This window comes from Dipodomys merriami, unplaced genomic scaffold (assembly GCF_024711535.1).
Source record: "Dipodomys merriami isolate MVZ:Mamm:240054 unplaced genomic scaffold, mDipMer1.0.p SCAF_2, whole genome shotgun sequence".
In the NCBI taxonomy this organism is placed as follows: Eukaryota; Metazoa; Chordata; class Mammalia; order Rodentia; family Heteromyidae; genus Dipodomys; species Dipodomys merriami.
In genome coordinates, this window is record NW_027203381.1 from 74,462,371 (window position 1) to 74,487,185 (window position 24,815).

Here is a 24,815-nt window from a genome sequence, read left to right on the forward strand (position 1 = left end):
GTTTGTTCTGTTTTGCCTTTATTTTAATCCAAGAATGTGTCCCTGGCTTATAATACATAAGGTACTGGCTGAAGTGAAGTATGGCATTCCTCTAGGAGAATATTAAATGGGGTGAAGAAACACGTTAAAACCAGGCATGAGCTGGATGCCAGTGGCTCATGCCTGTAACCCTACTTATTCAGGAGGCTGAGATCTGAGCATCACAGCTCAAAGCCAGCCTGGCAGGAAAGTCCATGAGACTCTTATCTTCAATTAATCACAGAAAAAGCTGGAAGTAGTGCTGTAGCTCCAATGGTAGAGCCCTAGCTTTGAACACAAAGAGGCTCAGGGACAGTGTCCAGGCCCTGAGTTCAAGGCCCAGGACCAGCAAAATCAAAATCAAAAAACAAAAACAAAAAACGGCTATGGTGGCACATGCCTGTAACTCTAGCTATTCAGGAGGCAGAAGTAGGAGGATCACAGTCTGAGACAAGATTAAGACCCTGTCTGAAAAACTAAACTAAAATAAAAAGGGCTGGGGATGTGGTTCAAGTAGAAGAGCATTTGTCTAGTCAGCATGAGGCCCTGAGTTTAACCCCCAGTGCAAAAGAACAGTGCTGAGCACAAGTTTCTCTCTAGCTTCCCTGGACTTACTCATCAGAACCAAGTCATGCATGGACCACACTGGTGGTTCACACCTGTCATCATAGCTGTTCAGGAGGCTGAGATCCTAGGATCATGGTTCAAAACCAGCATGAGCATATAAATCCAAGAGACTCTTATCTACAACCAACCAGCAAAAAGTGGAAGTGGAGAAGTAGCTCAAGTGGTCTTGAGTGAAAAAGCCAAACCTGAGTTCAAGCTCTAGTACCTGCAAGGTGTGTGCACATGTGTGTGTATATGTGTGTATGTGTGTCTTGGGAGATACACATATAGCTGCGCCATTCTATCATTCTATTGTGCCAGCTCTAGCAACACAAATGGCTGAAGTTTTATAGTCAGGAACAAGGGAGTTGAATTTGATGGTAGTTAACTAAATCTCCCTGACTCAGGTTACTTACTTAGCTAGTGATAGTCCTGATAGGAAAAAATGAGATGATACATGTAGAACCAACAATAGATAATATGGGTACATGGCAGGGGTTTAAAAGTGTAGCCATTATAATTTTAGCTATCTCATTGATAATGAAGATATTTCCAGATATAGGCAAACTCAAATAACTGCATTAGGATATCCTTCTAGAAAACTAGAGAGAGTCTCTTTGTTTTATAATGTTGCTTTTCTCAAAATCCAGGTGGGAAAATGTGCATAGAGAGTATCCCAAAGAAGAAAAAAGGTTCACACTGCCTAGGTTCCGCTGTGCCAAGTGGCAGACAAGTCAGTAGGAGGGGCAGGCAAGCATTCCCTCCATGCCCATCACGCACGCACATATGCATTCTGAAACACAAGCGCTGGAAGCTGGACTACACACCATGTTCTGAACCACTCTGCCCCGGAGTAGCTGTTGCAGGTAGATCACAGCCATTTCCATCTCCTCTTCCTCCTGAGAGAAAAACGGAGCAAATAGTTTGACAACAGCAGCAGCCTAAGCATCAAATGCTCTGTGTGTGTGTGTGTGTGTGTGTGTGCGCGCACGCACGTGCATACCTGTCCTGGGACTTGATGCCAGGGTCTGGGCTTTGTCCCTGAGCTTTCTCAGTGTAAAGCTGTGTTCTGCCACTTGACTCACATCTCCTGCTTTTTTGCTGGTCAACTGAAGATAAGAGTCTCACAGACTTTCTTGCCCAGACTGGCTTTGGACTGCAATCCTCAGGACTCAACTTCCTGAATAGCTAGGATTACAGGCTTGAACCACTGGTACCTACACCTCATCAAATGCTTGTATCGAGCAAGACTTATTTCAAACAAGAGGGACTGTGTCAGATGCTGGATTGAAAGACACAGAGCCTGTTCTCTGTCCTCATTGAACATGCCGTACTTACCATGTCACGCAGTTTCTTTTTCATTATGAATAATGCATTGCTACCAGGTCATATGAAAGGAAAATGAATGCCAGGACTGCTCTATTATCCCTGCAAATGATGCTATTTCCAGCAAAATCTTGAAGCAGCAAGCACAGTGCGTAATATCCTTTCAGCAATCACGTGCTCACATTTGCTCATGCAAACACAACGCAGCTAGTCCGTGTTTAGAGTGACGTGCTATGCATGAACATTTAGCTAAACTGGTAAATGAAAAGGTCAAAGGCAAGAAGAAGGAGGTCTAGCCTTCTCATGAAGGGATCTCTAGTAAGAGAAAATGTCGGGACAGTAGTAGCATTAACATCCACCACAGACAGGGAGGATTCAAAGGTCTGCACAGAGTCTGAAGAAGCAGTGGGTATGGTTCCCTCTAGGACAGGAGGAAACAGGCCTTGGTGCGAATCCCTCCTCACCCCACCCCACACCCATCTCCTGACAAGGAACACAGTAGCCTTCCTCTGGAAGGCTCAGCTGGCAGCCAGAGATGCTCCCACTGCTGGGGGAGTTCTCCACGTCTCTATCATGACATGCTCAGCAGTTCCCTGTGGGTTTGTGTGCTGTGACGCCCTCCTTTATATCCTTACCAGTTCTGGCACCTTGCACACATGGAGTTTGGTGAGAAGTGGTCAGTGGGACCCCTTGGAGCCATTCCTCATCTAAAAGCCACCCTGTCGTGATGTCACCACCAGCATTTTATTCCTGTCTGACTGCCACAGTTACAGCCACTAGCTGGTGAGAAGGAAGTCGGCGTGGAGACTGTTCTCAGTCTTTTATTTGGCACACAAGAGGGCTGCCGTCTATGCTGATGCTTCATTCTTGAGCATGATTGGGTTCAGATTTCAGTGTGTGTGTGTACACGCACATGTGTGTGCACGCATGAGCATGCAGGAGTGCACACACGTATGTGGCTGTGTTTGTGTTTGATGCTTGATACTTAAGAATAAAGGACACAGACAAAAAAAAAAAACCAATTTTAAGTCAGAGCTTGAGAAACTACCTAACTACAGTGCAGATTTTTCTTTCAACCCAAACTTTCTTAACGACACTGACTGCCAGTTTCCAACTCACATAGGAACCCATCTCCAAGGTTGGAGTGGAAAGTCGAGGCAGAGGCATGGAGACTTTTTGAAGGAAGCGTAGAGGTTTCTTTGTTTCTGCAACTTTATTCTTCTTGTCCAACAGCACCTGAAATGATCAAACGAACGTCATCCCTTCTCTTGGCGTTTTCCTCCACCACTAGGCTAAGGCAATCTGCTCCAATGTGAGCACCAACAGCCTTTCTTGAATTTTAAACTAGATGAGTTTGACTCCTTCCTGATGTCCTGATAACAAATATTAAAGGGAGTAAGTAGAGCCTCTTTACAACATCTACACCAACTGTAATGTCTAATACTAGGAATTTGCTGTACCTCTAGGTAGCGTCAAGTTTTACCAATGCAGATCCAAAGTCAGAAAGCCTATCAGGAAATAACATGACTTCTGTAAGTGAAGACAATGAACTCTGAGAAGTTTTCCTGCAGTATGAAATGAGGGGAAAAACTATTAGGCACATCATGGACAACCTCCAGGGGAGAAAAGTCTAGAGAAGAAGGAATGTCAGCTTGTGCCTTAGCTTCGTGATCAGCAATGCCCAAGACAGAATGAAATTGGGAAGTGCGGTGTTTCTCTGTGGAAGCCACATGAGAAATATCTGGTCTTCCATATAAAAAGTGTACCTTATGGACCTCTGCCAGCTCATAGTCTGTCCTCGCTACCCGCTTCAGAAACCCAGCTTTGGTGACGATGGTCCTTGGCTTTGGAGCTTTGATTCTTGGTTGTGTCACAAAATCTGGGAGACATGCCTCAAGTTCAACTAATCCTACAGGAAAAAAGTACATGTTTTCAGAGGATATTGTTAATTTTAACAACAAATGTCAAGTGGTTTCTTTAGAATACTTTTTTTTCTTTCTTTCTTTCTTTCTTTCTTTCTTTCTTTCTTTCTTTCTTTCTTTCTTTCTTTCTTTCTTTCTTTCTTTCTTTCTTTCTTTCTTTTTTTTTTTTTTTGTCAGTCCTGGGGCTTGAACTCTGGGCCTGGGCACTGTCCCTCAGCTCTTCAGCTTAAGGCTAGCACTCTACCACTTGAGCCACAGCGCCACTTCCGGTTTTCTAGAGGTTTATTGGAGATATGAGTCTCACAGACTTTCCAGCCTGGGCTGGCTTTGAACCGTGATCCTCAGATCTCAGCCTCCTGAGTAGCTAGGATTACAGGCGTGAGCCACCCGCGCCCGGCTTCTTTAGAATACTTTTTAAGGCACATCTCACATAATAGAATGCATTGTCCATGAAATGTAAAGCCCATTTATGTCCATATAATTAATGCAGGTTCTCAGTGACCTAGACTATAAGATGAGAAACATTTTCTAAAACTAAAAATATTGTCAAGCAGAGCATAGGTGACTCATGCCTGTAATCCTAGCTACTCAGGAGTCTGAGATCTGTGGATCAGGGTTCAAAGACAGCCAGCCTGGACAGGAAAGTCCATGAGACTTTTTATCTCCAATTAACTACCAAAAAGCCAGAAATGGCACTATGGCTCAAAGTAATGAGGCACTAGTCTTGAATACAAAAGCTCAGAGACAGAGAGACTCACCAATCTGTCATATTCCACTTTGAATATGATAGCCCAGAGCTGTAGCTTTAATCGTGTAAGACTAAGTCTTGATCTTGGCCACATGAAGCTTCAATTATGTGAACTGAAATGTACAAATCCTCTTGGTCTTGACATAGCCCTCACCATGAATTTATCACCTGTTATCTTGCCCCCTAGTTTTCTGACATTCCTTTGAGAAGGATGATGTCACTATGCATCTAATTGTTTCATAAACCTGATACAAAATATTTTTGCTACTTCATTTTCTGTATAACTTATTATTAATGTCATTAAATGTTTTTTAAACGGAGTTGGGTCCTAGTGGCTCACACCCATTACCTTAGCTACCAAGGAGGCTGAGATGCATAGGATCTTGATTTGAGGCCATTCCAGGAAGAAAAGTCCAAGATAATCAACAAAATTCCAGGCTAGAGGTATGGTTCAAGTGGTAGAGCCTTACCCAAGCAAGCAAGCCAAGTGAACATAAAGCTAGGCCAAGTTCAAAACCCAGTACTGCCCAAAATCCCATTTTTTAAAAATTCACTATGGGTACTGTTGGCGTATACCTGTAATTCTAGCTACTTAGGAGGCCAAGATCTGAGGATCAAGGTTTGAAGCCAGCCCAAACAGGAAAGTTCATGAGCCTTCATCTCCAACTAACCACTAAAAAGCCAGAAGTGGAGATGTATTCAAGTGGTAGAACACTATCCTTGAGAAAAAAAAAAAAACTCAGGGACAGTGCCTAGGCCCTGCATTCAAGTCCCAAGACTGGCACACATACAAAAACTCCATTACCATATTTCCCAGACTGGCCCCAAACTCTTGGACTCAAGTAATCAGCTCACTTGAGCTTCCTGACTAACTAGGACCACAGACAGATGCTGCCACATCCAGCTGGTATTTTAAAATATTTAGTAGTTAACTGACCTTTACTGTCTGCTAAATTATTCTATATTATGCCCATTTATTTATTTAGGTCTTGGCAGTTTTGTTAGTTTGTATGAACTATTAATGAGTATATTGAACCTGAGTATATTGAGTATATTGAAGGTTTGTTTTTAGGTTTGTTTGGTTGTTTTTTTTTTTTTTACAAATATTTTGGAAACTTTTCATTTGAATTTATATACTTAACTCTTATGTCTAGAGTGCTCTTAGATCTCATCAATCACTTACCTTCATAGGTGTTGAGATAGTAGTTTTTTACTACAAACTGCTGCCCGCTGATGTCCGGGAAACGACCAAGGCGAGAGAGAGGTCCATAGACCTGTGACCCATAGTCAGAGTACTCCTTGATGATATCTCTCCTCTCCAACTTCCCCTCTACGTTCTTTGACTTGGACAGAAATTTCCTCATTGCTGAAATGAGACATACCTCCATGACCATCTCCAAAAATCTTGTTCTAAATTATGAAGGCAGAATGGCAAACCAGTTCTAATTTTACTCACAGGGAAACAACTGCATTGAATGAATTTCATTCTGTAGCCTGAACCTGATATTGAAAACACATATACACATATGCGTGCAACACATAATGTCAATAATTTGTCCACCTGGGAGAACACAGACACTTGATTTTCTTAGTGAGGGATTCCCCCCCCCCCCCGCCAACACACACACACACACACACACACACACACACACACACACACACACACTTCCATTGTTGAGAAACAAGTTGCCTCTCACCTCTAACTTATTTGATTCACCAGGTACAGGACAGAATTTCATCATAGCTAAGTCAACATTTGGTCCAAGACCTAAAGCAGAACCCCTCCTATTTGCTTTCCTGTCTCAAACACACCTACCCGACATGTGCATGCGCTGAATTTTGTCCACTTTCTCCTCTTTGGCTTCTTGCAGTCGACACCACTGTGCGTTCAACAGCCTCGTATTCAATTCATTTTGATTCTCTGCTCGCTGCTTTAGCAGCTCTTGCAAAAGCTCCAGACGAATATCCTGCAATCTTCAAGTAAATTTCAAAGCATTAAGAACTATCCAGCATCCCTGAACTGCAGGCCTGGCCCATATGGCAGAGCACTTGCCCAGCAAGCTCGAGGCCCTGAGTTCAAACCTCAGCACCAGCATAATTTTAAAAAATAATAATAATGGGCCCTATTCCTCTCTAGAGTGTGCAATGCAGTCACATGCGACATAACCACATTGTGTGCAAGAATGGACCACAGCACCTCTGCAATCCTGGAAGATGTTAAGGAACTGCTGACTGACATCGTCACCATAGTAACATCACAGTGCAACATATCACTCATGTGGGGCGATGCTGCTCAGCACATCTGCTGTGCAGCTGGTCCTACAGAGTGCACATGCAGTACTCTATGCTTGCAAATGACGATAAATGACTACTGATTTATGTACAACACTATACCTGCATTGTTATTTTAGTGTGTACTCCTCCTGGTTACTGTAAAACAGTCTGCCATGTTACTCTGGCAGAGCCTAACCCATTTCTTGTTTACTGTACCTCTTGGTCATACTGAGAGGCCACAATGAAAGACTGATGTATACCATGTGGGTTGTGGAAGCCTGCCCTGTAATGTTCACACAACAAAATTACCTAATGGCACATTCTCAGAACACATTTCTACCACTCAGCAGCCTGTGACTAACTTAGAAGCTCAGCTATCTATCACCTTGCCTCTGTTCCTTCAATTGCAAAATGAAGATGATGGTGGCCACCTTATAAGATGGTGGTAAGAATTGGTGAGTTCATGTACACAAAGTGCTAGGTCAGGTCTCAAACTGAAGCAAGTGTGGAATACTCTGGAGGGCACGGTAGGGCATGGATTGCTGATCCCCTCCTGATTCAGTGGGTCTGTGAGGGGGTCTTCAAAGATGCATTGATAGCAAGGGGACAGTCAATACTGGTGCATCAGGTCTGAGGGCCAGCCACACTCTGAGAACCACTGGCTTAGCACATGGTAGACACTCTGTAAAGTACTGCAAGCTCAGTGAGTACCTCCAAATCACCACCACCAGCATCATATTGTTATTGGCGACCTAATGTCTTCTTTCCTTTTCTTTTCCTTTCTTTCTTTCTTCCTTCCTTTCTTTCTTTCTTCCTTCCTTCCTTTCTTTCTTTCTTCTTTCCTTCTTTCCTTCCTTCCTTCCTTCCTTCCTTTCTTTCTTCCTTTCTTCCTTCCTTCCTTCCTTCCTTCCTTCCTTCCTTCCTTCCTTCCTTCCTTCCTTCCTTCCTTCCTTTCTTTCTCTTTCCTTCTTTCTTTTTTTTTCTGTGATACCAGAGTTTGAACTAAAGGTCTTCTGCTTGTTAGTCTAGTGCACTCCTGCTTGAGCCATGCCCCCAGCCCTTTGCTTTGGTTATTTCTGAGATAGGGTTTGGCTGGCTTAGGCTGGCCTATAATCCTCCTATTTACATTTCCCACCTTGCTGGGATGACAGGTACATACTACTACAGAGGCCACTTAAGAAGAGGTCTCACCGTGATTTTTGGGGGGAGGGCGGGGGTCCGGTTGTGGGCGCTGTCCTTTAGCTCTTCAGCTCAAGGCTAGCGCTCTACCACTTGAGCCACAGCGCCACTTCTGGCTTTTTTCTTTTTGCTTATGTGGTGCTAAGGAATCAAACCCAGGGCCTCGGGCATGCAAGCCAAGCACTCTACCACTGAGCCACCTTCCCAGCCCTCACCGTTACTTTTTTTGCCTCACATGGCTCAAACCCCAATCTTTCACATCTCTACCTATTGTGTGGCTGGGATTTACAGGTGTGAGCACCCAGCTCTGATAGCACCCGTCATCCACCAGAACCTAGCTCAGAGGCTACCTTTCCCAAATCGTCCACTATAAACAAAGCCACCTCGGTTCCTCTGGCTCTTTGTATACAGAACAGAACATTGGAGAGAACTGATTTACATTGATGACAATGGTTTTTCAGAGCCAGGCACTAGTGTTTGTAAGCCTAGGTACTCAAAGGCTAAGATCTCAGGATCCTGGTTCAAATCCAGCCCAGACTGAAGTCAGTGAGACTTTTATTTCCTCTTATTACTTATATTACTCTTATTTGCTCAAGTGTTAACCTTGAGCAAAGAGCTCAGGGACAACTCCTAGACCTTGAGTTCTATCCCCATGACTGACCCTTCCCCCCCCAAAAAAGGTTTTCAGTTTAACATATTACCTCGGCATCTCCAATGATGTCTTCATGCAGCTAGATATGAGGACAGCAATAAATTAAAATTTCTGCAGATAACAATTAAATACTTTGACACTTACCTTGCCCAGATACTATTTTTTTTTTTTTTGTCAGTGGTAGGGCTTGAACTTTGGGCCTGAGTACTGTCCCTCAGCTCTTCAGCTCAAGGCTAGTGCTCTACTACTTGAGCTACAGCGCCACTTCTGGTTTTCTGATGTTTTACTGGAGATAAGAGTTTCATGGACTTTCCTGCCTGGGCTGGCTTTGAACCACGATCCTCAGATCTCAGCCTCCTGAGTAGCTAGGATTACAGGCGTGAGCCACCAGTGCCCGGCTTGGGTAAGCTTTTTATGAAAACATCACATAATCTGGATTCAACCTTAATCAGAAAGTACTGGGGAGCAGGGAGAGAAGAAATGCACTTTAAAATTGTGAGCAAGCTGAGTTGGTTCTGCCTTGATCCCCAATTCTCCTGTGTGCAAGGGATCTTGGGACCTTGCCTCCATCTGGCCTTGGATAGAGTGCAATCTCCACAAGTGTTCTTGTTCCTTTGCTTGGTAGGGGTCATAATTTTTGGTTGTAATTATTTCTCGTCATCTCTACTTATCAGCAACAACCTCATTACCCAAAGTGAACCAGTTAAAAGAACTGAAAACTCAAGCAGAAAGGCCTCTACATATTATTATTTGTGTTTACTGGTAGCTAAGCTCATACGTTCCTGGAAGGAGACCACAGTTTGCTTTCTGATAGGAAAGTCCCCTCAACTCTAACTAGAAGCCATGTCCTAGTGGTAAACCTAATGCCACAGCTTGGTGGGTTTCAAAGGGTGGGGGGATGGCGCTAAGGCCTAGGGATGTAACACTTGAAATGAACACAAGGACAGATTACAAGATTCTTTGCAGAAACCATGGGGATGCTTTCACAGTCTAGAGAGATCCTGGAGAAAAAGGGAGAAGAATCAGAAAGGCCCTGGAGGAGCTGTTGGATGAGTTCCCTGCTGAACTCCACATGCCCTGGGGGGACATCATTCCTTTCCAGAGGGAAAATTACAACAGCCTCTTGGACCACATCAGAAGTATATGATTGCTATTGAAAACACCAGAAACCCTGTTTCCCATCTCTGTAAGAGAAGAATTGTTTTGAAACAAGATATTTGGGGACAAGCTTTACAGAGATTAAATATATATATGTATGTATATATATATGTATATATGTATATATATATATATGAACATTACTCCTATCGATAGAGTCATGAAAGTCAGTGAACATACTTCTCAATCTCCTGATCTCTGAAGAGCCACTCCTTCCTCTCCATCTCATCCATCATCCTCCGCCTCTTCTCATACTGGGAAGTGTCGCTCAGAGGAGGAAGGGTGGCCTCCCATGCACGCTTCTCCCGGGCTCTTTCTATCATCTCCACTTCAGCCAGTCCTGCTGGGAGTCCTCGGCCTGCGGGATGACATGTCACACCTCAGAAGCAAATGGGCTAACCCATGTGCGCTCAGTTAATCATCAGCTCCTATTATCTTCTCTGAGTCCAAGGGGTGTGACAGGATGAGTCTGTTGGGAAAGGTGATCTAGATGCACCTGTGCCACCCATGCCTTGCATTGCCCAGCAGGTGACTGAGCCAGGAGATGTTTCACTTGCTGCTAAGATGCTGGAAAGCATTTAAGAAATACTAAGTGACCACTAACTAACCTTGTATTGGACAAATCCATAGTTTGTCCTAAAGGGACAATGTCCTAAAGGGAAAATATGAGAGGTAGAGAATTTGTTGTACAAAGGTTTAAAAAAATTACTTGTTAAAAACAACAGACAATGAATGGAATAGTCATTGGTTGAGAATTCCTCATCTTTGTGGCCCACAATGCATTGATAACTTAGAATGGTCCTTCATTTCAGGCAGATGGGTGGGGTCATTGGTTATGTCATCTGACCATCTCAGAAGCATGGCTTCAGATCTGATTTCCTTATGCCTCTTTGGACCAAGTGGCAAGCATGTTGAAATGTAACCTTGGTTTACTGACTCAGCTGCTAAAGGAAATGAGAGCTATTTGATCACTGAACTCCAACAAACCAATTTTTGTTACTAGAACTCTACCACTTGAGCCACAGCTCCGTTTCTGGCTGTTTGGGTGATTAATTGGAGATAAGCTGGCTTCAAACTAAGGCACACAGATCTCAGCCTCCTGAAGTGCTAGGATTGCAAGCATGAACCACCAGTGCCTGGATCATTTTACCTTTCCTATAAAAGAAATTAAAAGGCAAGTGGATATTTTTTTATTCACCCTTTTTTCTTATCCCTTTTTCCAAAGGAAACATACAAAGAAACTTGAGGCTTTCTTTCTAGTCAATCTTAGCATTCTATATAGTGGATGTATGGCTCAACAAAAATTCAAAGCCTTAGCAGTTTAGATACAGATTTGTGTATAATGACTTACAATGATAATAAAAACCTGCCATTTTTAAAAGCATTTTCATTGTGTCAACTACTGTTCTCACCCATTTGATCTTCAGCAATTATTCTTACTTAACTAGTAAAGAGACCACAGGGCTGAAAGGTGAAGTAACTGTGCCAGGTCACAGCTGGTGAAGGGTAGGAACTGGATTTGAACAAGGCAGTCTAGCTCTGAGTTCTCACTCAATGCAGTCTACTCCTTTGCTAATAAGCTCAATTGTGAACCAGAAACCCAAACTGCGTTAAACATGAACCAAAAAATGAACTACATATACATACATGGTTCCTCACTGCCTGCATAATTCTAGAACTTGGGTTTTTCGCCCAGCCTTGTTTTCGGGACTTGACCCATACTGACCTACAGAGACCTAAGACCTTATTCAATTCAAGCTATCTCACAGATGGACATTTTTAGAGATTTTGATTAGGCATCCTAATCACATGGGTCCATGTGTGAGCTTTTCTAGGATTTTTAGAGGAGGAAATGCTAACGTCTTATAACTAGCTCATAAAACATGATCGTTTTAGTTTGGGACACTGCCAAGTTTTCCTGCAGAAAGCGCATTTTCGCTCCCGTCTTCTGAGATTCTCTGTCAGCTCTTCTCCATCCTAATGTTTCCTCACATCCTCCCCCACAATGCTTTTGCCTAATCTCTTGCAGCAGTCCTTACGAATAGTTCAGACATTACACATACATTTTACTTTCACAGGAAAAAGAGGTCATAGAAATCTGTTTTGTCGCCTCTATATAATTTGGAGGAAAAGGAAAGATACTAATTTACTGAGGCATAGCTCTAGGGAGAGGAGGATTCGGTTTAGAATTGTTTGAAGATGGGAGTGGGTGGGTAGAGGGAAAGCAGGAGGAAATTAGGGAGCGGGTAACACTGTTTAAAAAGAAATGTACTCATTACCTTACTTACGTAACTGTGACCTGTCTGTACATCACCTTTACAATAAAATTTAAGTTAAAAAAGAAAAAAAAGAATTGTTTGAAGGTAGATGTTATTTTGGGGAAGAAATTAAATCTATTCAGGAATATGAGTTTTCCTATCCGTAAACATGATGTATCACTATTTTAACCGAATTATTGTTTATAGGCTTAAAGAATAATTTATAACTTTTTGCTACAAAGGCTATTAAGCAATTTCCTAATGACATTTATTTGCTAGTCATATGAATGTGACTTTTTTCCCCAACTTAAAAAAATTAGATACTACTCATGCACAGGAATACTACTACGCCTTGTATCTTTATTTTAACATCAGCAATTTTGTGGAGCTTTCTTCTTAGCTCTGGTCATTTATTTTACTAGTTTTAAAAATGAGCATTGTCAGTCAGGCACCAGTAGCTCGTGTCTATAATCCTAGCTACTCAGGAGGCTGAGATCTGATGATCACAATTCAAAGCCAATCCGGGAAGGAAAGTCTGTGAGATACTTACCTCCAATTAACCCCCAAAAAGCTGGACATGGAGATATAGCTTAAGTAATAGAGTGCTAGCCTTGACTAAGAAAAGCTCAGAGACATCACCCAGGCCCTGAGTTCAAGCCACAAGACTGACACAAACCAAAAAAAAAAATGAGCATTTTCTAAAAATTTCAGTTTTGCCAATTCCTTCTAATCCACTCCTCATTGTTCCTTTTATCTTATTGCACTGGCTCAGCAGTTATTCTTTCTCTCACTTTTCATTTTGCTGGGGCTCAAACCCAAGGCTTCACCCATGCCAGGCAAGCACTCTACCACTAAGCAATACTCCTGGCCTTTTCATTTAGCTTTATGAAAACATCTGTAATGCATACCACACATGCAAAAAGTTGCACATATGAGTATCCCATAGAACCAGCACAGATCAGAGGATGACCAGAAGGGACCTCAGTCTCCTTCGTAGGTTCTACCAGCCCCAAGGAGAGCCGCCATCTTCCCACATAACAGACTGATTTCCTTCTGATTGCTTTTGAGTTTTGCACAAGTAGAATCACAGTGCAGTGTTCTTTTATGTCTTGTTCCCTTTACGGAGCAAGTACTGTCTATGTGGGGTTCACCCATGTGGTTACTTGCAGCTCTACTTCCATTCTCATCGATGAGGATAGAAGTAGAGCTATGCATGATCACGTGCATGAATTGTGAATCCATTGCGTGAACACACTGGATTTTATCCACCCACTCTATGGCTGATGGGCATTTGGGGTTTTTTCTACTTTGGAGTTATTGTGAGCAGCGCTACCGTGGTCATTCTTGTACACTTCTTTTGGTGACTACACATAGCTATTTCTGTGACTAGAAATTTGTATTCATTTTTTCTTAGACATATAGCTAGGAATGAACTCTCTTGATTGTAGATTGATTTTTATGTAATGAGCATATTGCATAAAAATTGAAACCTTAGATTTTCTTCAAGATAGATACTTTCATGATGTATTCAAATGTCTTTCATTTTCATAGAGACTTATCTAATACAATGTGTAGATTTGGCCAGGAACTGGTGGCTCATACCTAAAATCCGAGTTACTGAGATCTGAAAATCAGTCAAAGCCAGCCTGGGCAGGAAAACCTGAAACTCTTATCTCCACCAAAAAAAAAAAAAAAAAAAAAAAAAAAGGCTGGAAATGCAGCTGTGGCTCAAATGGTAGAGTGCTCGCCTTGAGCAGAAAAGCTCAGGGACAGGCCCTGAATTCAAGTTCCAGGAGCAGTGTGCGTATCTTTGCCCTTATTTCTGTCTTTGCACTTATTTCTTCATAGCACCTTAAAGGTTATACTATAAAATGTCAATCTGGTATTTTTCCTTTGTGGAAAATGTGACTTTTCCCTCTCGCAGTTTCTGCACTCTTTGTTTTCTCTTTTCTTTTCCACTGTTTTATTTATCTTCGTATAGTTACACAAGAGGGTTTCAGTTTAACATGTCCACTTATGTGCACAGTGCTTCAAAATGGGAGTTGCCTCTCCCATCTTCTCCCCTCCTCCACACCTATACCATCACTGCTTATCTCCTCAATATTCCTCATCACATATGTACTAAGAATGTCATGACTATATTCACCCAACCTTCCTCTTTTCATTTTTTTTTCTTTTCTTAGTAGATATGAATTCTTTTTTTTGGGGGGGGGGTCCGGTTATGGGGCCTGAACTCTGGGCCTGGGCGCTGTCCCTCAGCTCTTCAGCTCAAGGCTAGCGCTCTACCACTTGAGCCATAGCACCATTTCTGGCTTTTTTTTTTCTTTTTGCTTATGTGGTGCTGAGGAATCGAACCCAGGGCCTCTGGCATGCAAGGCATGCGCTCTACCACTGAGCCACCTTCCCAGTCCAGTAGATATGAATTCTTAAAAAGTGTTTCTTTTGGTTTGGTGCCAGTCCTGGGGCTTGAATTCAGGGCCTGAGCACTGACACTGAGTTTGTTTGTTAGTTTGTTTTTGCTCAAGGCTAGTGCTATTCCACTATCCTGCTTCTTACTCAGTAGAATATTCTTTATCGGTGCTCATGCCTTTCTGCAGTCCTGGAAAATTCTTTGCCATTATCTTTCTTTGAATTGCTTCTCGTTCGTCCCTTCAAGCCTCACTGTCTGGAGCTTATTATCCTTTCTCCTTTTCCCTTTATCTTGTTCTACCTCTGTGTGTCGCCTTCTAGAGTTTCCTTCATTTCCACATCTGTTAACCATTCATACGTCTTCTTTTGAGAAATGTCTATTAAGGTGCTTTACCCATTTTTAATTTAGGCTACATTTCCTTGTTACTGAATAGTATGAGTTCCACTGATATTTTGAATGTTAGTGTTTTATCTGATGTACAGTGTGTATATGTTTTCTCTAGATCTGTGGGTTACCTCTTTACCCTGTAAACCAGAGTGGTCAGTGTATGTGTGTGAATGTGCACCAGGAAGTCAACAGCATATCTATCAATGAGCACTGTCATCTCCAAATACTCTAAGATAATTACCAACTCACCCCATGTCAGAGTAGCCAGGGTCAAGAGCTCTGGGATAGTGTCCTGACACACTACATATTCTGGAGAGTAGGGGTCTGTTTGAGTATCGGCATCCCGGTAATCAGTCTGGGTGGCCACTGTAGACTTAAAAGAGATAGGCAGCAGTTGTTCTGTAGTTTCAGGAGTATGGATATAAGGTTCAATCCTAAAAGGAAAAAAGTATTTTAAAATTTGAAACTCATTGTGATTATTTAAACACTATGTAATCATCTAGAAATGAACCTTGGAACTTCACTAAACACACTCTCACTTAGTTATAAATTCAGTTAACCAGGATTATGCCCTCAAAGTCTTGACAGAATTATCTGATTATTCTCACTTCCAACAAGAAACTGAATGGCAATAAATCTGTCACTCTATCTAGACAGTATTTACCCATGTGCCATTGGAAAGGTTTTGGGATAAAGATACTTGCTTTAAAAAAAAAAAATCACGAATCAGGGAAATTGTATGGAAATGTCACAATGAACTCCTCTTGTATAACTATATTAGTTTAAAGAAAATAAAATGGACTTTAGGGTATTGTACAACACTTTTGGACCTATTCATAATTGTTACACACTCTGGTTTCATTGTGCCTTTCAGTTACATACCCAATTTAGATGATTCTCTGCAGAAATATAGAAAGCGAGGAAAGAAAAGCCATGTTTTCTGTGATGAACAAGCAAGTAAGTTCGCTGCCTCTTTCTGAATGATGATTGCAATGATTAATGTTGCTTAACATTTAGAAAAGTTACTGAATCACTTACATAGTATCCCTACTATTTTTTTCAGTAGTACAATTACATAGAGAATTGTTTTCATCTTTTATAGTTGTCTAAATTTTCTAACTAACTATAATCATATATATGTATTGTTTTAAAAACAAGAAAGTGCTGGGTGCTGGTGGCTCACACCTGCAATCCTAGCTACTCAGGAGGCTGAGACCTGAGGATCACAGTATGAAGCCAGCCTGGACCAAATAGTCCATGAGACTCTTATTTCTAATAAACTACCAAAAAGCTGGAAGCAGAGGTTTGGCTCAAGTGGTAGAGTGCTAGCCTGGAGGAAAAGAAGCTCAGAGACAACACCCCGGCCCCAAGTTCAAGCCAGCACCAGGACCAGCACCAAAGTAAATAAATAAATAAATAAAAATACTGGAGAAAAAATATAGCTACTTTCCTTTAAAAAGTAAGTTTTGGACGGGAGATATGATTCAGAGATAAGGGACCTGACTATCAAGTGAGAGGCCTTGATTGAATTCCAACCTCACTACCTCCAAAAGTAGTAACAATAATTTGTCCTACTTGCTAGATCTGTTTAAAACATATCAATAATAAGTTTAAAATGGGAAAAACAGAGATAGTTCTATTTTGAAAAATAGTGGCATTAGCAGGAACATAGATAAGAGCACAGCATAGTCAGGGTTTAAGTCTAAGGAAAAAATGCGTTTCAAGCCACTAAGAAACTTATTTGGAGATTCTACCCATCATGGAGCAAGCACTTTTTCTAATTTTAATGTCAAAAGTGAATTCTAAGTAAATCACTTTTTTAGCAGTTGCTATGGGTTTCTAACGTATATATGAAATAAACATGTTTACAGATTCTTAATGTTTCCAGCAAAATTATTCTACTACAAAATTCTAGTTGAGGGCTGGGAAGGTGGCTCAGTGGTAGAGCGCTTGCCTTGCATGCATGAGGCCCTGGGTTCGATTCCTCAGCACCACATAAGCAAAAAGAAAAAAGCCGGAAGAGGCACTGTGTCTCAAGTGGTAGAGCACTAGCCTTGAGCTGAAGAGCTGAGGGACAGCGCCCAGGCCCAGAGTTCAGGCCCCACGACCGGACCCAAAAAAAAAAAAATTCTAGTTGACTAACATCATTTCAAACTGGCTTTCCATCATCCTAGACTATTATAGTCTCATACTAGCAGCTTGAAGCAAGAGAAATTCTTGGTTCCTAAATAAATAATTACGCATTTGAAGTTACCTGACGAAATGTGCTTCAGACTACACTAAGGCCTACTGAACTCTTCAGAGACAATTTTCTGATGCCTTGGGATCTTTGTAGGCTCCAAGAAACATGTGTAAAAGAAAAATGATACTTTGACACAACTTTCCCTAACTTACCCATTTTCACTAACCTAGTCTTTCACCCCCATTTTGCTTGTCCCCATTTGGAGCACAAAATAAGGGAGAATGAACTATGGTCTTTTCTTTCCTGCCTCTTCCAACCTTGACCAGAACTGAGACACAGAAAAAGATACCTGCTTTCTGTTTGTTCTGCCCCTGCTACATCACATGCTCCAGCTGTGGAACCCTTGCATGTCACACTTTGTGCTCACCCCAGGCCAGGTGCCAGAAGCAGGTACTCTCTACCACACCCACCATCTTCCAGATTCTCCCTCCCAGCCCAACAGCACGAAAAGGTGCTTCACACACCTAGCAAATCCTGTTCTGTTACTATGAGTATTATCATTGAGTATTCTGCACAGTTACATTTCTTATTCTCCGTGCCCCTGTGCATTCATGGGATTCAAAGACTCCATCCAACAGCCAAGACGCAGAGAGGTGTGGCTTCAGGACAACCTGTCCCAGCCACACAAGATGCAATCTTCCCTACAACCAAGACACCCAGTCTTGCCAGAATTCCAGTATTCACTTCATTCAATGATACCAATTCATTCTTTCAACCTTCCAAGAGAAAAAGAGCTCCGAAGGCCAAATGTCATTCTTTAACTCTTGAAGAGAGTCTCTATGACTTATGACACCGTTATAAAGAAGGGGTTGGGAAGGCTGGGTGATCATCACTGCAGGCCTTTAACTCCCTATAATCTATCTACTTAGCAACGTTTAAACCTCCATCAACGATGACCTTAAAGCAAGTGATCCACTGAATCTGCTTTCAAAGAATTACCAGAGGATTTACAAGAAAATCACAGAATACTTCCCCCTTCTCTCACACATACATCTCACAAGATTCAAGTTCACAGCTGTCTCTAGAGAAGCTGGCACCGCGCAGAGCTGCTCCATCTGGGGACAATAGGAACTCTGTTCTCAAACTCAGTTTTAAAATCTCCAGGGAGAAGTATGATTGAAATTGGTATTTATTTTAGAGATTAGAGACATTTAATAACATGTGTTGTATTCATATTCAAAGATGCTGTCTATCATTAGGAATGAGGGTTGTTTTTTTTTTTGTCAGTCGTGGAGCCTGAACTCTGGGCCTGGGTGCTGTCCCTCAGCTCTTCAGCTTAAGGCTAGTACTCTACCACTTGAGCCACAGCGCCACTTCTGGATTTTTCTGCTTATGTGGTGCTGAGGCTCAAAAACCAGGGCCTCATGCATGCAAAGCAAGCACTCTACCACTGAGCCACCTTCCCAGCCCATGAATGAGTATATTCTTTAAATACGTCGTTGTGTTCAAAATTTGAATTTTTAAAAAGACTAGTTTTCTAATCGTTTAATGAATGCATTGGATTACTTTTTCCCTTTTAGAATTGTTCCACTAAAATGTACTCATTACCTGGCCTCTGTATGTTATCTTTCTAATGACAATTTAAATTAAAAAATATTAAATCATATTAATGTATGAAAGAGCATAGCAATAACTAGATTGTTAAAAGCATAGGCTGCCTCGCTTGCTATCTTGCTCTGAAATTAATTTGTCCCAAATTCAGTCCTGTGCTGTTCTTCCTGTGTAACCATGAGCTATGCTTTAACTATCACTTCTTTCTTTAACACATGTGTAGGTCAAATGATCAATTATAACATTCTAGCATTCCAAAAATATCTCATGGCTGGTTTATTTGTCTGAGTAAACATTAAAAGAATTGTCAAGTAAGTATGTGTTCTAGGAAAGCAAAAGAGACCACTTAAAACGTGTTTCCGGGGGAGAGGAGGGCACAGAATTTGAGGGAAAAGGATGAAAAATGCAGCAGTAGAGCACATTGGACATTGATGAAAGTGAACTATGCAACTTGCAGGTGAAGATGGGAGGAAAGGAATAGGAGAAAATGAGGGAACCGATGACAATCTACAAAAGGAAATGTATTTATTACCTGATCTATGTAAATGTAACCCCTCTGAATATTACATCTATAATGACAATAAAGTGAATTAACTTAAAAAAAACATGTTTCCAACTCCTTTTGTAAAACAACTGCTATGGTTTGATATATCCCACTTCACAGCGCTGGGAAGGTGGCTCAGTGGTAGAGTGCTTGCCTTGCATGCATGAGGCCCTGGGTTCAATTCCTCAGCACCACGTAAGCAGAAAAATCCAGAAGTGGCGCTGTGGCTCAAGTGCTAGAACACTAGCCTTGAACCTTGAGCTGAGGGACAGTGCCCAGGCCAACCGACAAAAAAAAAAAAAATCCCACTTCACAAATCATACTTTATTCACATTCTAATAATATTAAGGTTGGGCCTTCTTAGCCTCCAGAACTATGAGAAGTAACTCTGTATTACTGAACACATTACCAAGCCGGTGGTGTTTTATTATAGCAATGCAGACAGAGAGATCACAATAAGAAATACATTTTATATCACAATCTTCTATATACATATAAACAAAGGCATATATTTATCTTAAACGAAAAATATAAAAAACAACTTGTCCTCAATCTGCCTGATACTTTGGTTATTTTTCTACTATTCTTTATTTATTTGTTTTTGTTTGTTTTTAGTGTTGCCCATGACCTCATAGAAAACCAATGAGCTTGAATATCCAATATTCAACTTTGGCATATTGAAAATATATTAACTCTGTAATCAGTAACATTCAAACTTTAGCATATGGAAGACCATTGAAGGGCTGGGGAAATTCTGGTTTACCTTGGAATGGTTTGTGATCCACAGCTTGAAAAAATATTGACTCAGGAGAACTATCTTCTGGGAGAAATATGAAAAGAAAGAGTAAGTTGAAAAGAGTTTTGAAATAACAGCCACTTACTTGGTTGTTGCCAGCATATAACTGAGTGGTATCTTTTGAAGAAATGGGAGGAAAGGCCTGGAAGGAAAAGGAAAATACAAAGTGTGATATTGTTGTGGGTGTACTCTGAGCTTCCTGCTAACTTTAATATTGTTTCTTAAAAAATCAGTGAGGTACATTATAAATAGATTAAAAACAACAGCAAGAAAGATAAAACCTCTTATGTCACTCTCTTGGGGTTCACTTCACTTAACATCAAGTTATATGTCATGTGGTACATAGCTTTTGACTTCTTCTGCTTGTCCTAGATGTATACTAGTTATTGCAGATAAGGGAAACCATGGGACCTATGTTTCTTTGGGTCTGGCTTACTTCATTTAATATAATTTTTTTCAAGTCTTTCCATTTTCTTACAAATGGGGCAGTGTCATTCTTTCTGATGGAGGCATAGAATTCCATGGTATATATATATATATATGTATATGTATATCACATTTTCTTGATTGGGGAAAGGAAATAACAAAATGCTGAAATAAGGATACAGGTTGACCCATTGTAACAATGAGATGTGCAGGACACTATGTTGAAAATGAACTTTACAGGGCTGGGAAGGTGGCTCGGTGGTAGAGTGCTTGCCTTGCATGCATGAGGCCCTGGGTTCGATTCCTCAGCATCACATAAGCAAAAAGAAAAAAGCCGGAAGTGACGCTGTGGCTCAAGTGGTAGAGCGCTAGCCTTGAGCTGAAGAGCTGAGGGACAACGCGCAGGCCCAGAGTTCAGGCCCCACGACCGGACCCAAAAAAAAAAAAAAAAAAGAAAATGAACTTTACAGCTTGGGGGTGGTTGTGGGGAGTGAGGAGTTGGAGAGGTGGGGAGGGAAAGGGATGGTAGGGAAAAACAAAGGAGGAGGTAACAATGCTTGATAAGAAATGTACTCATTACCTTGCTCATGTAACTGTAACCCCTCTGTACAGAATTTTTACAATAAAAAATATAAACAGAAAAAAAGTCAGTGAGGTCAACTGTCCTACATATCAGTCATGATCAAACTTTAGCATCTATAAAACCATAGCAGAGGGGGTGGGATGAGGGTTTCTGGGTTAAACACTTCCTGGTCTATCCCAGGAGGCTTAGTCAATGTGTTGTCTTCTCTGCAGGGGATGAGCAAGTCACACTGTCGGAAACTGCTCTCCACTTGCCCTTCAGCTTCCATTAGTCCCCAGCAACATCTCAAGTTCCATGAAACCTTCTGAAGCTCCACATGGCTTAGTTTTAATGCTTCTAAGAACTGAGTAGACTATAGTTAACACTGCAATAACATTTCTCTGAAAAAGTTCAGCATCCAAAAAAAAAATATTCCCATAAAGAAGTTGCTCTTAATTTTTTTTAATGTAGCTTAAGAATGTCCTTTCTAGCATTGTACTAATCATCCAGCTTCTGAGCTTAAGACTCCTTTGTATGAATAATAGAAATAAATGTGTTTAAAAATTTAAATGTTTTATGTACTTTCTAATGAAAGGTTATTCAATGAGGTACCAAGACAGTTCTATTGATCTGAGTAAGGCCTACAGAAAAATCCTCACTTTGTTCTCATTTGATTTGCATATATGATTATCCAAGAGTATTGGTCACAAATGAAAGAAAGTGAATATTTGCACTATGTTGATTTGGCAACATTTACACAGAGAATCAACATTGTTCAGTGTAACACATTTAACAAATATCCCTATAGGATGACCTCATGATATCAGTGCCATGTCGCCTTTCATTAGATGACTTGGTTTTAGTCTCAGTAGTTGCAATGAGTCCCTGTAAAGTCAGGCTGGCTTCATTGGAATTCCACCTCTGCCACTAGCTAGCTTCCAGGACACTGACCTGCCTATATTCCATCTCCATTTCAGCTTCACTATTGGTGAAATGGGGCTAATACAAACTATCTGACAGTGCTGTTGGCAGGATTACCTTAGATATGCTAACCATATCTAGTGGTGCATGGTATATCACATGCAGTTAGAACTCATAGCTGCCACTGTATTGCATAGAGCTTTTTCAACCAAGAAAGGGCTCAAATGTTTATTAGGTATTATTTTCTACCTTTCAAAGTATTTATAGCGATTCCTTCCAGTCACGTCTGGATCTTCATAAACTTCTTTAGGTATCTGAAAAGAAGTGTCAGTTCTAAAATGAAGCAGGAAAACATTATTCAAGTCTATCATTTCCACATATAATTTCCACTTAATATTTTTATGTCTATATAGAATATTCCATACTGATAGCAAAGTCTGCTGTAACATGTGTTTAAACTAGATCAAAATACTCCCCCCCCCACACACACACACCACACCTCCCAAGCCAGGAAACCAGGGCCTACTAAGAGAAAAGAAGAGAGGAGAAATAGAAGTGCCCACTTTCAATTAAAAGTACACAAGAAAAACAGTTTCAAAGTAATTTTGATGTCCACGTTGGAAGACATTCTTATTTGTTAATTTACTAAACATAAACTTGCAAGTAATTTTAAAATCAAGTACTTTATATGAGATTTATTACTAAAGGTGTTTAAGCTATCTGTCTCAAAAGATATTTTAAGCCTGGTACCTGTAGCTCACACCTATAATCCTAGTTACTCAGTAGGCTGAGATCTGAGGATCAAAGTTCAAAGCCAGCCCAGGCAGGAGGACCATGAGAATCTTAACTACCAAAATAAGCAAGGTGTTTATTGAGCCCTGGCTCAAGTAGTAGAGCACTAGCCTTGAGAAAAAGGCTAAGAGACAGTGCCCAGGCCCTGAGTTCAAGTCCCACCAAGACACACAGACACACACAGACACACACACACACACACACACACAAAGATAGTTTGCAATCTCTAAGTGGATTAAAGGAACAACTAACTCAATCATTCATGTCTTTGGTGTCTTTGTCATTTAGTATACATATAAATATTTATGCCAACCTTCTGAGAATGTCTACCAACCAACAAGTATATAACCCTTGCTCTTTAATCAGGCTTGTTTTAGGCAAGGAAGCTTATTTGCCAACTGTATACTTTCTAGTCATGTAGAGTAAGTAAATAACAATTTTTAAAATAATGTGTTCATTAAAAATATGTGCTTTTAGAAGCTGGAGCTTCCCAACACTTACTCAGCCATCTTGCAGACAGCTTCTTTCCGTTTTACCTCCTTTCCCTTCCATTCTCCCCTGATAAATGGTGGGACCGGATCTACATTGTTCCAATACAGAGAATATCTTGGATAATGGATCAGGTTGCTGAACATGGCTCTAAATCTGGGAACTTTTTTCTAATATTGGGAAGGAAGGAAGGAAAAAGTAAAAATCATACCATCAGATTTTCTTAAGTATTTAATTTACGTTGTAAACTTCTCAAAAAAAAAAAAACAACAGTGTATATAGCACAGGAAAAGGAGCCATTGATAGACATATAGAAGTAGTATGGCATAGTGGATAATGCCCAGAATCCAGAGCTTGAAGGCAAAGGCAGGAAGATTTCAAGGTAGAGGCCAACCTGGGCTACATCGCAAAACCTTTTCTGAAACAAACAAAAAACAAAAATGTCTAAAATGTCATCCAAGTTAATTTGTGATAATGGCAGTTTATGTAGCAAGGGCCAGAACTAAAATTACTTCTAACTGTATATGTTTCCAACACAGGCACAGATGCATTTTCCACTGAAATAACTTAGTTTATGGGTCCTTTATTTTCTATTAGTAATTTCATCTTCACAATAGGACACAAGTATTAACATACCTTCCACCCAAGTAATCATAATATTCCTGCAGGATTAGAAATTCAATGTATATTTCGTGAGTAGTCAATCTGATTCATGCAGTTAGCTGAAGGAGATGACTCAGCTTTATTAAATTGCCTTGGTAGCCGAATTAGACTTACCATTCTGCTTCGAATCAGGGTGGCTTGAATATTTGCCTGAACGTGGTTTTTTTCACTTGACACAATAAATAAAGGATCTGTGGAGCAATAGAAGTAGCATAAGGAATAGAACATATCTAAACCTATAATGAAAAAAAAAAGTCAAAGCAAGTAGTCCCTTTCCTTTTCCCATGGTCTCTCTCTACCTCCCTTCCTTCCTTGTTTCCTTCCTTCCTTCCTTTCTCCCTCCCTCTTTTCCTTCCTTCCTTTTTATTTCTTTTCAAGATGAAGGTCCAGCTATGTTGCTCAAGTTGGCCTTGAACTCCTAGACTCATATAATCATTCTATCTCAGTTTCCTGAGTAGGCAGGAATAGATATGTGTTACCTTCCCTAGTTCTTAATCTCTGAATTAGAAAGAACAAGTAATCTTTATCTCTGCAGCAGCTATGGCCGGGTTATTCTGACTCACCTACCAGGAAAGGTCTGTGACATACATTTCTTTCCTGTCAATTCAAAATTACAGAATTGGAATGTAAAGAAAGGCTAGCACGTTTTAAGCACAACATGATCTCTTTTGCTTCTCAGCGAGAAAACTTTCTGGATCTGGGGAGCCCAAAAAGTATTTAAAGAGGATAGCCCTTGTGTCTATGCACTGTGGCTATTTACAGGTGGAGGGATACATGTAGTTCATTTCACATTCAGAGCACTGGCAACATGTAAACAGCATGGCCCCTCAGCAGAATTGGTAGATGCAATGAGCAAAAGTTATTCTCTAAGAACTAAATATTTGCAGGCTA

General features: G+C 40.9%; 1 protein-coding gene across 2 annotated transcripts in view; it reads right to left on the reverse strand.

Moving 5' to 3' along the window:
- Positions 1–24,815, reverse strand: part of Cfap91 (cilia and flagella associated protein 91) — a 45,951-nt gene that overhangs the window by 17,285 nt on the left and 3,851 nt on the right. For both annotated transcript variants that reach the window (XM_070030141.1, XM_070030142.1), the window contains exons 2-12: positions 24,039–24,115; positions 23,274–23,431; positions 22,230–22,313; positions 20,157–20,213; positions 15,188–15,372; positions 10,064–10,241; positions 6,437–6,594; positions 5,804–5,986; positions 3,717–3,859; positions 3,070–3,186; positions 1,452–1,523 (exon numbers count right to left, since the gene is read on the reverse strand). In XM_070030141.1, the coding sequence (XP_069886242.1) occupies positions 1,452–1,523; positions 3,070–3,186; positions 3,717–3,859; positions 5,804–5,986; positions 6,437–6,594; positions 10,064–10,241; positions 15,188–15,372; positions 20,157–20,213; positions 22,230–22,313; positions 23,274–23,431; positions 24,039–24,115 (1,412 nt within the window). The remainder of the gene's footprint in view (positions 1–1,451; positions 1,524–3,069; positions 3,187–3,716; positions 3,860–5,803; positions 5,987–6,436; positions 6,595–10,063; positions 10,242–15,187; positions 15,373–20,156; positions 20,214–22,229; positions 22,314–23,273; positions 23,432–24,038; positions 24,116–24,815) is intronic.